This window comes from Ahaetulla prasina, chromosome 1 (genome assembly GCF_028640845.1).
Source record: "Ahaetulla prasina isolate Xishuangbanna chromosome 1, ASM2864084v1, whole genome shotgun sequence".
Classification (NCBI taxonomy): domain Eukaryota; kingdom Metazoa; phylum Chordata; class Lepidosauria; order Squamata; family Colubridae; genus Ahaetulla; species Ahaetulla prasina.
The window spans coordinates 339282790-339299092 of record NC_080539.1 but is presented as its reverse complement, the minus strand read 5'-3'; the positions used below and the strand labels follow the sequence as shown (position 1 = coordinate 339299092).

The 16303-nt window shown below is 39.5% G+C and overlaps 1 protein-coding gene across 1 annotated transcript in view; it reads right to left on the bottom strand.

The window, feature by feature from the left end:
- The window catches only part of AMN (amnion associated transmembrane protein), a 102456-nt gene extending 86354 nt beyond the window's left edge, over positions 1-16102 (bottom strand). The window contains exons 1-3 of the mRNA XM_058162667.1: positions 15985-16102; positions 11607-11725; positions 11478-11522 (exon numbers count right to left, since the gene is read on the bottom strand). Coding sequence (XP_058018650.1) covers positions 11478-11522; positions 11607-11725; positions 15985-16102 — 282 coding nt within the window. The remainder of the gene's footprint in view (positions 1-11477; positions 11523-11606; positions 11726-15984) is intronic.
- Positions 16103-16303: the final 201 nt, after the last annotated feature.

Genomic DNA, 16303 nt, shown 5'->3' with positions numbered 1-16303 from the left:
TAGGCACCCTAGTTGTGTGTTACAAATGCATTCTGTATTTTCTTCCACAGCAATCATCTCCTGTCCACCATAAATAGCAATGAGGATATGAAAGACCAGGTTCTCAAGATGGGAGTCACTGATGGGACAAGTATGGGAAAGAAGCTTCACATTCTAATACACAGGCAACATTTAAGTCTTTTTTTTTAACACTACAGGTAACCCTCACTTATTGGCTGCCTTGTTTAGAGACCATTCAAATTTATAACTTTACAACAGCTACAGCCACTGGGCCAGCCCTCCAAGCAGCAGGCAAAGGCAGAGGTGAAGGGGCACATGACCTTGCCTGCCAAACACACCGAATGGGCATTTACCCCTTCATGACTGTGGGCAAGCAAAGACAGACAGTGGGATGAAGTGGGTGGGCAGCCATGCAGCATGTCCAACAGGCTGGACTGCATGCCTCTCCCTCCACCAGGGGTGAAATCTAAAAATTTTCCCTACTGGTTCTGTGGGTGTGGCTTAATTGGTGGGCGTGGCTTGGTGGTCAGATGACTGGGTGGGCGTGGCCAATAACAATAAATAATAAAAATAATAAACAAAGTATAAAAAAACAATAAGAGGTACCAAAAACTAACTTTCACACTTTACACACACACACTACAACACAACTGACTCACACACAATGTAAAAGCAGCTGCACTTCACCCAAAATGGCCCCTGCAACAAGCAGGAACCTCACACTTTCACACTTTACACCCACACAACACAACTCTCTCTCTCTCTCACACACACACACACACAATGCCACATACAGCTTTGTGAGATTTTGTGTGTTTGTGTAGTTAGAGTGAAACACTACAGAAACACACCAAATTTCAGAACGCTGCACAAATATTTTATTTTATTATTTTTATTTATTTTTTTAGAACAGGGGTCTCCAACCTTAGTAACTTAGTTTGTGGACTTCAACTCCCAGAGTTCCTCATTCAGCAAAGCAGGAAGTCAAAGCAAGCTTTTTTTTTCTTCAGTAGCTGAAGAAAGCATGGCGTTGCTAGCCCGAAAGGAGCAGTAATTATAGGTAAGTGAGGAGGGGGAATTGGCTGGGCATGGGTGGGGGCTCTTGTAAGTGGGGGCTGTTAAAAAGTGAGTTTAAAAGCCTGTGAGGATCAGGAAACTCCTCTGGGATCGCCAGAGGAGGCTTTTAAAACCTCGGGTTTTTTTCTTTTTTTCCCCCTTCGGCTGAAGAGGGTTTTTTTAAAAAAAACTTTTAAAGGGTTTTGATGATCTCTGCTCAGCCCTGCGATCATCAGAGGGTTTTTTTTTTTACTTTGTTTCGGCTGAAGAAAAACTTTTAAAAGTAAAAAAAAAAACCTCTGCTGATGGTGCAGCTCAGCAGAGGCAGAGGGCGGGGCAAGGGATTTTTGCTACCTCTGAACCAGCAGCTGCCATCGCTACCTAATCGGGCGAGCCAGTGCGAACCGGGAGCGTTTCACCCCTGCCCTCCACCCCTCTGCCTCTGCCTGCTGCTTGAAGAGGTGGCCCAGCAGTTGCAGTGCTTGGATTCACCTGCAATGCATAGGCTTGTGTAATAGCCAAGGGGCAGAGGGCTGCAGCTGCTGCCAGAAATCATCGGCTCCCATGCACTCACCACCTCTTTTGTGCAGACAGGGGGGTGGGACACTCAGCTGGGCTAGGCTGGGGTGGTGGGGGCTGGTCCTAAAATATAAGCCCTAATGTATCTTTTTTTGGGTGGGGAATAAGACCAGGTCTTATTTTTGGGAAAACACAGTATGTCTTTAACTCTAAAACCAGGGATACATATATATCTGGGACTGGGGCTTTATCACATCCTATAACAATAAAATGGATAAATGGATACACATACACTGACATACACACACACACACACACACCATCCTGATATCAAAAAATAGTGAACAGGTAATCTGTACATGCATATGTAAACTAGATAATAAAGAAATGGTGAGGTACCGTATTTTTCGGAGTATAAGACACACCTTTTTGCCCCTAAAAGAGGGTGAAAATTTGAGTGAGTCTTACACACCAAATGTAGCCCTGCCCATCCACTGGCCCCACCCTTTGGCCTCCCAGCAATTTACCTCCTTGCAGCAAACAGCAAACAGCCTGTTTCAGCTTCAGCACAGCCTGATTAACACAAGCAGCTGAATGTCAGTTGGATCGGCCTCCCAACCTTCAGCTGTTTCAGGCTGCAGGGATTGCCATTACCTATTGCTGCGCGGGCCTCTGCTGTTTGCTGCAGGAGGCAAATTGCTGGGAGACAGATTTTTTTTCTTATGCTAATCAGGCTGTGCTGAAAATGAAACTAAAGCAGGCTGTTTGCTGTTTGCTGCAAGGAGGCACATTGCTGGGAGGCAGAAGCCGAGGCAGATTTTTTTTCTTGTTTTCCTCCCCAAAAAAGGTAGGTGCTCTCTTATAGTCCAGAGCATCTTATACTCCGAAAAATACAGTAAGTCTACCAATAGTAAGATAGCTTAGTGTGGTTCAGAACAGATGAATGACTAGAGGCAGCAAGTTCGTGGTAGATGGTGGGAAGAAGAAGAGCTGATGCCATTACTTGGAAGTGATGCATATGGCAGTCTGAAAAGAAGGGCAGACATTAGAATAGCCTAAGAATTCACAGTTCTGCAGCTCTAGTGTGTAAAAAAAGAACTTATACTCTTTGTTGTTTACCATCACCAAAATTTGGTAGCATGCTGGCGGTACTCGCAACATATAGTGGCTAGTATGGAAGAAGCTAGATTATACTCCAATCTTTAGCATTATGAACCACAGTTTAGATATGGGAACCTATAAGCTAGTGTTGCTCGTGGCCTCTTATTCATGTCATTCCACACATACATGCACACACCAACGGCCTGCTTCCTTTACCTGCTGCCAAATACAAATAAGAATCTTTTTGTCTCTGTACTCCAGGGAAAGACTCCCACTGCTGTGACCCTCTAACTCTGGATAATGATCTTGAGGAAATTACATGCCATTCATACATTTACGAACAAAGGTAGCATCAGGTTGATTGTCAAAGAGCAAAGAGACAGGATCACCAGGCTTCAAGAATGGGCCCTGTGGGACAAATGTTCTACTTAAGAGCCAGAAGTTCTTTCCATGTAACCTGTCACCTAATTCAGGATAATTAAGAGTAGCTGGATTTGGATGAGAACATCATAAAAGTCTCTGTCTAAGAGTAGTCAGATATTGGAATAATATAAGCAACAACCTAGTATTGTATTCTTTTAGCCACAAAACATGAATTTTGTAACTTATATCCTAATCCATTTATCTTTATTATTCATACTATCATTATATCATTCCCAATTCCCTGAACCTCTGAACTTATATTTAACCTGCAAATCTTAAAACTCTGAGACTATTTCTCAACCACATCCTTTTCTGTTGATTTTGTTGTCAGTAACTTAAATAAGTCAACACCAAGGCACTTGAATAAAAACAGGCACTGAAAACCCAAGGTAGGATCATATTTATCTTTCTCTAAAGAAAAACTATCTACTGTTGACCTCACCCCATTCCTAAGAGGACTTTAAGGGGAGTGCATAAGAGCGCAAACGTGCCTACTGTTCCTGTCCTAGTGTTTCTTTCCTATATAAATATGCTTATACTTCCTTGTTTCTTCCCATATACATGTTTATATATTATATAATCTTTTTGTGTGATGCTTGTGTATATTGTTATGACAAAATTAATAAAATAAAATAAATAAAATATCATTGGTATTATGGTATCATTGATAAGATCAATTGCTTCATTCATTAACTCAATAAAACTCGCTCTTTGACCAATACACAAAATAAATGTGATGAAAAAGATCAACTTCAGTTAAACAAAAATTTATCAAGCAACAAACTAGAAGAATTGTTAAGAAACAAGCTGTAAGAACAAAATAAAACAGAGCTCTAGATAACATTATAGAAATAATCAATAAATACAGAAAGCCAAAGCAATACCTTTTACAGAGTTAAAAACATTTGTAATAATAGCACTGTCACACACAATCATTTATTTGTGTGATTTTTAAGATTAAAAGATTGATACAATAAAATATTTTATGAACCTAAATAGGATATCAGACTGAACTCTGGGAATGTTCTTTAGTGATGTCTTTCTATAGCCAGAGGAAACTTTCTTAAAATGAATTTTTCATTCATGAGTGCCTTCCATTGCTTGGACTCTAAGCAGAGGTAGGTTTCAGCAGGTTCTGATCAGTTCTGGAGAACTGGTAGCAGAAATTTTGAGTAGTTCGGAGAACTAGTAGTAAAAATTCTGACTGACTCCACCCCCATCTATTCTCTGCCTCCCGAGTCCCAGCTGATTGGGAGGAAATTGGGATTTTGCAGTAACCTTCCCCTGAGAGGCCCACCAAGCCATGCCAACCTATCAAGCCACACCCACAGAACTGGTATTAAAAAAAATTGAAACCCACCACTGACTCTAAGGTCATTTGGATGGAACTATTCTGGAGAATAATGCTGAACATCATGTAATGCCATGGCGCCATCATCAGAGGTGACATTATACTGGATAAGTTCCTTTACTAGGCAAAAATTGGTCTTCCCAATGTCAGAAATCCTAATAGTGGGAAGACCAAAAAAGGAATGACTGAGAATTAGAAAAAAGGATGGGGAAAACTTTATGGTCAAACTCTCCTAAACAAGCACATCTTTCTACCTCCATAACTCACTAAGTATATTTCCTTGCAGTGAACAAAATGGACACTTTATTTGTTTTGAAGAAAAATAAAGAGCAGCAGATGCTTATCATCCCCTTCCTATACTTCTTCCCTGATGTAATGTTGCTAGATGGGGTGCTCTGTCCCATAATAATAATAATAACAATAAGTAATTCAGGAAAAATCAGAATGTTGAAGAAGACAGGCAGTGGAAAAATGGTGTCCTGGTATAATACAGGTAGTCCTCGACTTACGACCACAACTGACCCCAAAATTTCAGTTGCTAAATGAGATAGTTGTTAAGTGAATTTTGCCACATTTTACAACCTTTCTTGCCACAGCTGTTAAGTGAATCACTGCAGTTGTTAAGTCAATAGCATGGTTGTTAAGTGAATCTGGCTTTCCCAGTGACTTTGCTTGTCAGAAGGTCACAACAGCTGATCAGGTGACCCCGGAACACTGCAACCGTCATAAATATGAGTCAGTTGCCAAGCATCTGAATTTTGATCACCTGACTATGGAGATGCTGCAATACTCATAAGTGTGAAAAACGGTCATAAATCACTTTTTTCAGTGATCTTGTAACTTCGAACAGTCACTAAATGAACTGTTGTAACTTAAGGACTACCTGTAATCAGTTATTTGTATTTCTTTTTCATGATTTACATTATTTTAAAAAACACCTATAACATAATATGCAGAATATTAGGTTTTAGCTTTGACATCCCACCATTTTACCTCTTATATAGCCTCTTAAAGTACCACAAGTTTAAAATAATTATACACAGTGAAGTACAATTCTCATGTGGATGCTTACAGACCAGTTAAACACAGCATGTTATCCTATTAAACAGTCAAGTAATTAGCAATTTAAACAGCCTGAATAAATTATCACAAATAAAATTATATGGGTTATTTGGACAGATGAAATCATGCCTGACCCTTAGAAAATGAAAAGAAACCTACAACATAAATAAAGAAAAGAGGCGCAAGATACACTAAGAATCAACCATATTAACAAGAAGAAACTGGATGATTTCCCTCAACATCCATTTATTTTTAAATCCCTTTCTGCCGTGTTGGCTCAGATCCTTACTGCCAGAGAACAGATATTTGGAAAGCAGGAAAAACCCCAGAGCATTGTGTACTGGACTAGGAGCAGAGTACATCCCTTGCACAGTAATTTTCACAATTGGAAAGCATGAAAATGTTTCTCTGGGTGGACTTTTCCACTGCAGAGTTTTCACATCAGCCAACCCATAACCTACTTTTTCTAAGATAGCCTTACTCATTTGATACATGCCTTAGGTTATAGACTAGAATGCCAATGATTCTTTCTTACCTCTGTGGGAAATCAGACCTGGAGGACTCTTGTAAGATGCTGTCACCTGCTATACACTAGAGAATGTGTTGTTTTTGGATTTTAGCCAGTTTCTTTCGTTTAAAAGGAACTGTCTGAGAGAAAGCATGCGGAGCTGATTCTTGCCTTAGGAGTCCTTTTTTTTTGTCCCAGCCAAACACTACTGTGATATTCCTCCCACCAACCCTATGGCTTAGAGAATCAGAATTAGCTCTCCATACAGCATTTAGGCATCACCCTGCCTATTTAAATATGCATCACCCTGCCTATTTAACTTATATGCAGAACACATCATGAAAAAGGTGGAGCTAGATGAATCAAAATTGGAATTAAGATTGCCGGAAGAAATATCAACAACCTCAGATATGCAGATGATACCACTCTAATGGCAGAAAGCGAAGAGGAACTAAAGAGCATCTTGATGCAGGTGAAGGAGGAGAGTGCAAAAGTTGGCTTGAAACTCAACATTAAGAAAACTAAAATAATGGCATCTGGCCCTCTCAATTCCTGGCAGATAGATGGTGAAGAAATGGAGGTAGTGACAGATTTTATTTTCCTGCACCGCAGATGGGGACTGCAGCCAAGAAATTAAAAGACACTTGCTCCTGGGAAGGAAAGCTATGGCAAATCTAGACATCGTACTAAAAAGCAGAGACAATCACCCTGCCAACAAAACCATAGTCAAGGCTATGGTTTTCCCAGTTGCAATGTATGGCTGTGAAGGTTGGACCATAAGAAACGTTGAGCGCCAAAGAATTGAGGCCTTTGAACTCTGGTACCTGGAGAAGACTCCTGCAAGTCCCTTGGACTGCAAGGCAAACAAACAAGTCAGTTCTAGAGGAGATCAACCCTGACTGCTCTTTAGAAGGCCAGATCCTGAAGATGAAACTGAAATACTTTGGCCACCTAATGAGAAAGAAGGACTCACTGGAGAAGAGCCTAATGCTGGGAAAGATTGAGGGCAAAAGACGAAGGGGACGATAGAGAACGAGGTGGCTGGATGGAGTCACTGAAGCAGCAGGCATGAGCTTAAATGGACTTCAGAGGATAGTAGAGGACAGGAAGGCCTGGAGGAACCTTGTCCATGGGGTCGCAATGGGTCGGACACAACTTCGCAACTAACAGCAACAACAACAGCATTTGGCATAGGGCTAGAGTTAACTGAACAGGAGGTGGAGATGTTAAAAATCACGATGGCAACCAAAATCTTTCTTCCAACAATACAATCAAAATCCCAGCTCCTTTTTTAATGTGCCTGCACATGGAAAGAAGCAAGGCATCAATCACATGGTTGTGGCTGCCATCTTGATTTATTTTTTTTTACTTTCTCCTTTCAGACATCCTGTGATAAGGGAACCAAATATATTGCTCTAATACATGGGTGTCAAACTCGCTGCATCACGTTGCCGTCATGTGATGTTCTTTGACGTTTTTCCTATTTGCAGAGCTGGGGTGGGCATAGCCTGTGTGTGACGCATTCAGCCCGTGGGCTGCCAGTTTGACACCCCTGTGATAGATCAGAAGTGAAGGAAACTAGATAAGTATTACAAGAAAGCAACAGAAATGTGACTAAACCATTCTTCATTCCTGGAAATCTTACTGAAGAATTATTGGGTGATAAGTAATTTACATTACTTAAAGTAATTTTCATTACTTAAAGAATTACATTAAATTCTTTATATTCTAGGAGCAGGTTGGGGTAGATCATTATGGAGAAATGTATGTGGTCACTCACTAAGAGTTGAAACCAGCTTGATGGCATATAATAATCGATGGCATAATTTTATTTACTTGTTAAATTTATATGCCGCTCATTTCGTACAACTATTTATTCCATCTTTTGACACTGAACAGCTACCAACACTTTTCATATTCCAAAATTTACTTATTTAACTAAAACATTTGCCTTCTGAATTTTGATCATTATCTGACTGTCAAGGCAGATAATCAAAAAGGTTCCAAAGCAACCAGGTTATTAATTAAAATTTTATCACAACTTCAAAAAAAAAAAGACTTTCTATAAGAAGAACAGACTTAATATGAAATTCAAAGGAAGAAAGAAAAACAAGCCATCAAAATGAATATATGTATTTAAAACAGCCCACAGAATATAACATGCCAATATAAAAATCAAGAGTTTAGCATCACCAGGTCACAGAATCTGAGGGTTGCAGCTAAGAAGACTCTTGTCCTGCTCCTTCAAGTGGTGGCAGGAGATGGAATTAATGCTTCCAGTCCACAGGTGAAATCCAATTTTTTTTTACTATCGGTTCTGTGGGCATGCCTTGGTGGGCATGGTGTGGGTTGATGGGCATGGCAGAGTAAGGATACTGCAAAATCCCCATTCCGTCCCCACTCCTGGGAGAAGGATATTGCAAAATCTCCATTCCCACCCTACTCTGGAGCCAGCCAAAGGTGGTATTTGCCGGTTCTCCGAACTACACAAAATTTCCACTACCGGTTCTCCAGAACATGTCAGAACCTCCTGGATTTCACTCCTGTTCCGATCACAAGTGAAGCAAGGCGATATAGTCATATGGAAAAAGACAATTGCAGTTGTTGCATTATGCAGTTTTGACTGTGGCTATTTAATGGTTGATAATTCTCTCACTGGGAAATCAAATCACCGTAGCAACCTGAGGTTCCTAGGACGAATGCTCTTTCAGGGGGGTAAATGAAAAAGCAGATATGTTGACAGAATCATTGTTTACAGCAGCAACCAAAAGGCTGTGTACTTCAAAATAATTTCGTTTCACTTGCGCATGTTGACTAGGCTATTAAATGCTTTAAGAATGCCCAAGTGTGCAATAGTGAAATAAAGCTATTAGAGGGAAAGGGTCATTTTAGGGCACAACCCATTCTTAAAAGCTCAAGCATTTGAAACAAGAAGAAATGTGTTAACAAGAAAACACAAGCAGAGGAAGGCACTTAGTTACATAGCCTGGCTCTTTCCAAACGTAGAATTGTTCCTATTCAATACTTTAGGTTTCTTAAGAGTGTGTAGAGATTGAAAAGAGATAAGACAATTCTAGCTGTAAGGTGCTATTCCATTCTTTTCTTTAGTTGATTGCTAGTCAAGAGTTCAGAAGGTTCATTAAGATTCCATCAGCTGGAACTAATGGTTAGTTGCCAGTTTCCTGGCAACTCTTTGTTTCTGAATAAGAGACCAATCATAATTTGGGAAGAATAATACTCTGAGAGGAGAGGGGATGTGAATAACTGAGGAATAACAAGAATATTGTAAATGAGATAGCTGAGGAGAAGGAAAATGGAGAGAAATAATCTATGTTGGCCCAAAATTGAAGGTACTTTTTAATGTGGAATCGATGTGGTATAATTGGAGAAGCACAGAACCTGTGGTAGTCCAAGTGGTAATGAGCTAATTCCCAGAAGCCCCAGCATGCAAGGGAACAAGGCTGGGAATTGTAGTTCAGCAAAAAGTTGCCTACTTTAGATTTGTTACTGCTGGTTTCAAGATTCAGTTGTAAATATTACAAAGAATTATAAACCTGCAGCACCCAACACCCACACACCCCCAACACTCATGTACCCAACCCACAAAAAGAAAAATGAACATAAATGTGCTGCTCCAAGAATAGTTCATACTTTGTAAGAAAGGGAAGCATGCAATGACAGGAGCACTGTGGAGAATAAATATACAACCATATTTATTCAAACAAACCAGAAGACATTAAATATTTGGTTTGAGTATCCCTGGAACTAGCTCAATAAAGTAATGCGAGTTGAGGCTTTTGAGTTGATCAAGATGTTGGTAGAGTCAAAATGTACTGTACTTTCTATGAGCAGAATGTTTGTCTGAATTTCCTGAGCCAATACATCTTCAGATGTGACAAAGGAAATTTTTTTTTCCAGCAGAAGTTAGATTAGTCCCAAGAAATCATCAGTTATAGAAGAAAGATGAGTCAATTTTGCATTATACTAGACCAAGTGGAGAGGACAAATCTTATCCATACATTTAAACCATCTGTTGTGACAATAGGCTTGAAAAGGAGGTAAAGAACTGACATTTTTGCTACAAGAAATTTGATGATTTGAAACAGATGAATTTGATCCCTTTGAAACAGATGAAGAACAAGAATTGTGGGGAGTATTGATTATGAGAACCTATGAATCCTCACTTTATTCCCAAATACATACCCAAATAAACAATATGCCATAAAATGCTATCAGTCCCTAGGGTTCTCCTTCCAAATTGGGATGGCAATATGTACCTCTTTAAACACAGAAGACCTGCAGTTCCTGAATTCAATTCTGGCTAATATTGAGTCCATCCGGGTTCATCAACATTATTTTTTCAAGAATCTTAAGTAAGCACTGGCAATTCTGACATTTGTCACTAAGCAGAAGCAAGTTACATAAAAGTAAAGGGACAGGGTACTGACTTAAAGTCAAAACAAATGACAAAGCTCAACTAACTTGATCTAAATCTAAGCATAGTTGGTTCTGATTAGTAAGTGAATGTAAAGTTTAAGGCTGTAGACTTTACTAGGAAATAATAATCTAAAAGAGTCCTAGAATAAGGAAGTTCAGACCAATTCGTTTTTGCCAAAGAAAAAAACAACATGGCTGCATCATGTAGTTACCCTGAGTTGTGATCAGTTTGGTGACGAATATACTTAACCTTATTGACTTATCTCCCATGAGGCCTCACATCTGTGGTTTAATCTCTAGAGCAGGGGTGTCAAACTCGCAGCCCGCGGGCTGGATGTGTCACACGCTAGCCACACCCACACCGGGTTTACCAAAGGGGAAAAAAGTTATGATACATAACATGACTCTGCTGTGAAAATGCAAGTTTGACACCCCTGCTCTAGAGTATCTTCAAACACATGCAGAATTCTCTGAAACCTCCAAGGATTTCATAACAGAACTCAAAATAGTTTCTTAACAAATGAATTAGTGTCAGAAGCAGTTTCACAATGTTTCACATTAACTTGGCATGCATACTTTAACACATGATAGTCCTGCTCAAGTAACAAGAGAAACATATCTAATATGCGCGTGTGTGTGTATGTGTGTATGTATATAATAATAATAATATCAGAGTTGGAAGGGACCTTGGAGGTCTTCTAGTCCAACCCCCTGCCCAGGCAGGAAACCCTACACCATTTCAGACAAATGGTTATCCAACATTTTCTTAAAAATTTCCAGTGTTGGAGCATTTACAGCTTCTGCAGGCAAGTTGTTCCACTGATTAATTGTTCTAACGTATATGTATATGTATATGTATATGTATATGTATATGTATATGTATATGTATATGTATATGTATATGTATATGTATATGTATATGTATATATGGTACAAAAATAATCTCTCACTTACCTGCAGTATAATTTTAAGTATGTAATATATTTAGGTTCAAGATGTCACAATAATGAGTATACTTACCATGTCTGTTAAAGAGTGGGATGCCTGGACAAAAACTGATACAATCTGGAAGGAATAAAGACGTGTAAAGGCCACATTCCTGAAAAGACCAGCTGTGGTAAATTTGGTTTTGATTCAAAAATTAAGCACCTTACTACTCCCAAAAAGAACAGTATCCTTGGCACATGGGATTCGGTTTTGATTCCAGTTAGCAGCATTTTCAAAATTTGTATTTGGAATCCATTGTTTGTACACAGCAACTGAAGAGCCTGAGAAAGACCAATAATAATAATAATAATAATTAATAATAACAACAACAACAACAACTATAATATCCAAAAGCGTTGATTAGGGAGATATGACCACAGCAAAATGGGATGTCTGATTTTTCTTACTCCATTCACTGCATGGTTAAAGGAACATTACAAAATTGAAGCTTGGCCTTTTCCTTTACACACAAACACACACACACTTTAGTAAATGGCGTGTGTGTTTATACATGTGTATACGTGTGTGTGTTTACCATTTACTCATTTACTAAAATATATTTATACAAACACACAAATATATTTTAATAAATGGTGTGTGTGTGTGTGCATATTTACTAAGCCACTAAAAAAATGAAGTAGCTATATATCTCAGATATCACCACAGGTATTAAAATGCCACTTGATACACTCTGGCCAGACTGATTGATGTCCTTGATGACAGTACCAAAACTTAACAACTCTATGTATTGTGCTTTATTGTATTTTCAACAGCAGTTTTGCTATATGGCAGAATGCTTATTGCTGGTATTGCTATGCTCAAATGGATTTATAAGTACTACTGCTCTGTATACTTTGGCATGCATGCACTAGCCAATGTTGAAGGTTCATTTTAAGGACAGAATAATTGGGGTAGGGAGGCATTTGTTATTTAGCCAAACTGGTCTCCTCCTCCTATTATTGTTCTTTATTTTCTACTTAAATATTGCCACCTGCTCCAGACAATGATTTTTAGAGAATATCCAGAAGGGCTTTAAATATGGCAAACTCCAGCAAGCACTAGAGTAAGCAGCTCCCCACAAAATTCATGCTTCTTCTAAAACATTCAGAGAAAATAATCATACATACATATTGGAGAGCCTGATTTTCTGTCACATCTAAAGTAATTGAGATCTAAGCAAACATGGCAAATGGATTGTGAATTAATTCCTGCCCTGGAAGACCCTTGCAGTGTTTTGTACTCATTATGATGAAGAGCTGTCAATTCTTATTATTTTTAAAATATTTTTTCACATATCTAATCTTCTCAGAGGACGAATTTTGTCCTGGAAGATGGAATTGCCATAAATGAGATAAAGTAAGGAAGATTTCTGGCTCCTAGTTATTAGGATTCCACCATTAGAGGCCTTTTACGGGCCCTTCCCCAGAAGGATTCTGAACCTGAAAGAAGGTCCAGACATCTGCGTTCCCAGAATGTCAGCCATGTTGGTTGGTTTGGAGTAACAGAAATTGCTATGATATTAACTTTTCCCTCCTTTGCTGAGGTTTCATTTTCCCATTGAAGGGAATTATTTCCACATTGTCACTGGCTGTAAACTGAGGGCATATACCAGTCCAGTATCTGATTTCTTTAATGTAAACGATGCTGTACTTCAATGGCTTAGACCAGATCTGTCAAACTGGCAGCCCATGGCCCAAATATGGCCCGTAAAGGCCACATACACCCCAGATCCGCAAAGGCAAAAAAAATGCAATATGGCCCGATACAGCCCGATAAGTCACGATATGGCCTGTGATGCAATTGGGTTTGACACCCCTGGTTTGACATTAATATTTAAACATAGATCTTTTAAAAATTTACATTTTATTGGGTTCTACTAATCTAGTTGAAATGTTACTCTAATTTATATTGCTAGTCCATGTATGACTAGCCATACATTATGACAATGTCGGTGAACCTTTGGCGTTCCCGCGTGCCGACCTGCATGCCAGAAGTGGCCCGCAAAACCATCCCTTGAGATATGTGCGGCCTCGCTGGCCTTCACGTGCGCGGGAGCGGAGATATATGGAAGAGCGGTGGTCCATTGCGCATGCGTGAGCTGGCACCCAAACACCCAGATACCGACATGTAAGTGCGCCCGACGAACAGCTGGCCATTGCATTTGCATGCAACGTTAACCCGGAAGGTCAGGTGCTGGCCTGCGCAGTCTTCCGGGGTCCGTTGCTCCCGCATGCACAACGGCCAGCTGAGCCGGGGTGTGTTTGAGCACAGGAACGTGGAAGAGGAGCTGGCAAAGCTGTGCATTCGTCGCGGGATGGTTTCGTGTGCCGCTTCCAGCACACGTGCCATAGGTTCACCGACACTGCATTATGATGTACCACACATTAAATAAATCAACACTTCTCCTCCTAAATCCTGAACTTGTGGTCGTATAAGGAAAATGCTAGCTTGTCATTGCTGCAAGCAAACAAGCAAAGAAAAAAAAAAGTAAGGTGAAATTACTAATTAATTATTACTATTTTATTAATTTCCCCCTTTTCCTTGACATGGAAGAACTCCTTCCTCCCTCCTTCCTTCCCTTTTCCTCCTATGCCCTACATGCCTGCCTTTTGATGTGAAGTTGTGGTCAGTGGATTTTATTTCTAAAGAAATTGGACTGGCTTGGACACTGCCGCTTGTACTCGGCATTTCAGATCATTGGAAGTGGGGATCCAGTAATCATACATAGCTTTCTATTGCATCTAAGACTTGGGAAATGAAATGGTGGTGGCATGAAAATGCCCTTGGTTAATGTTGTGCCCACTCTTAGATAATGGATGAAGCAACTCATGACGATAATTCGCCATCCAAGTAATGCTTCTCTCATTCTTCTGTTCATTCATACATCCTGCACAGCCCCTTCTGTACTGTCTGAATGCACATGCAGAAAGATTGAAATTAATGTTTGCCTTTTATAAACAAAGATTTTTGCCTATTCAAGGACTATAATTGTGTGAGCAACCTGCATGTATAGTTTATACCCATTTAATCTTTGTCAGATTCTTCAAAACACACACACACATAACTTATGGAGCAAAGAAGAACAAATTAAGAAGTATGAGCTTTTCTTCCACAGTAATTCACTAATTCAGTAATGTCTGAAAAGTTTTATTATGTTCAATTTACTCTTGTTAGAAAATGCAAGTTAGATTATTTGGAAAGTGTCTCTTTCTAATGCCAATATGTGATGAAGGGGCTTCAACACAATTAGAAATTGTATATTCCATTAAATTAGGAACCAAAATTATTGTTAAGCCAAGTATTAAATTATTGCAGCCTTTCCCTAAAAAAAAAAAATATCACAGAGCTGAGTTCATTCTATGAGGCCTAGTAGCATTCATCAGTCAAGCAGAAAGGAAGAAAATATCCTCTTTGGGCAACAATAAAAGTGAAATTAGTTAAGCATTTTCACATACACACCCACAAACAAGTTTATTTCTTGATAAAACCAAGAAAACAAATATGTTATTGAGAAGACATGGTCTATGGAGTCTATAACTGCCTGACTATAGCAAACAGTTGTAAATTTTTATTGCATTCACCCATTCTCACAGCAAATATTCCTAGATACAGAATCTTTCATTATTTGCTATCATTCATCTATGTATCACTTATACAGAAGTAACCAAATCATGTAGAAATAGATTTCTTGTTTAATTCTCTGCACTTTATCTCTAAAAAGTATCTGCTCCAGAAATAACAATCTCTGGCCAGTAATTGGCTACCTTTAATATCATCTACTTTGGGGATGTCAGTTCAGCAGAGTTAATCATCTTGAATGAACTATCTTTCTCCTATATTACTCTTTGTTCTAGGAAAGGGAAGTTACAAAATCTCTTGATAAATTTCTCTCTTTAAAATATATTTTTCTCCCTCTTGCAAGTACAGTTATTCTGAGAAATTTCTGACTTGTGTTGCTGACCAGGTTATGAAAAGTTAGTGTTAGAGCTGGTGCTAGGAATTAAAAGCTCAGATGAAGTTGAGGTACAAAGGTCACTAGCAAAAAAAAGGAAAGGAAAGGAAAGGAAAGGAAGGGAGGGGAGGGAGGGGAGGGGAAGGGAAATGTAAGGAAAGGAAGGGAAAGGGAAGGAAAAGGGAAGGAAAGGGAAGGAAAGGAAAGGAAAGGAAAGGAAAGGAGAGAGGAGAGGAGAGGAGAGGAGGGGAGGGGAAATGTAAGGAAAGGAAGGGAAGGGGAAGGGAAGGGAAGGGAAGGGAAGGAAGGGAAGGAAAGGAAAGGAAAGGAAAGGAAAGGAAAGGAAAGGAAAGGAAAGGAAAGGAAAGGAAAGGAAAGGAAAGGAATCAGTATATCAGCTGCTTAGAAGGCACAATGCTTTGGGGGTAATAAAAATATTGCTTCACCTGGAAATTGTGAAGGAGAAGATGACAGGGCAGGATTGGAACCTGAGACTGATGCAGAGATGGTCAAAGAATAACTGTGTACTTTGGATGAGTTTAAATCTCCTGGACAAATTAATTATACTGTAGTACAGCAGCCCCTAACCTTTTGGGTACCAGGAACTGGTTCCATGGACAGAGGTTTTTCTGTGGACCGGAGAGGGCCTGGTTTCATGTACTGCCTGCATCCCATGAATGGGGCTTTGCTTGTTTGCGTGGACCATTTTCTGATCACTGACCAGAGGTTGGGGATCCCTGCTGTAGTATATTGAAAAAGTTAGGTGTTAATGAGACCAAGTTCTTATGTATTACCTTTGAGAAATGCTGGTGAAGCACCAGATGACTAGAGAGAAGCTTAAAAAGTGGGGGGGGGACGTGAAATTGCAGATTTGTCTGTCCCCTGGCTTGGTTACAGTGTTTATGAA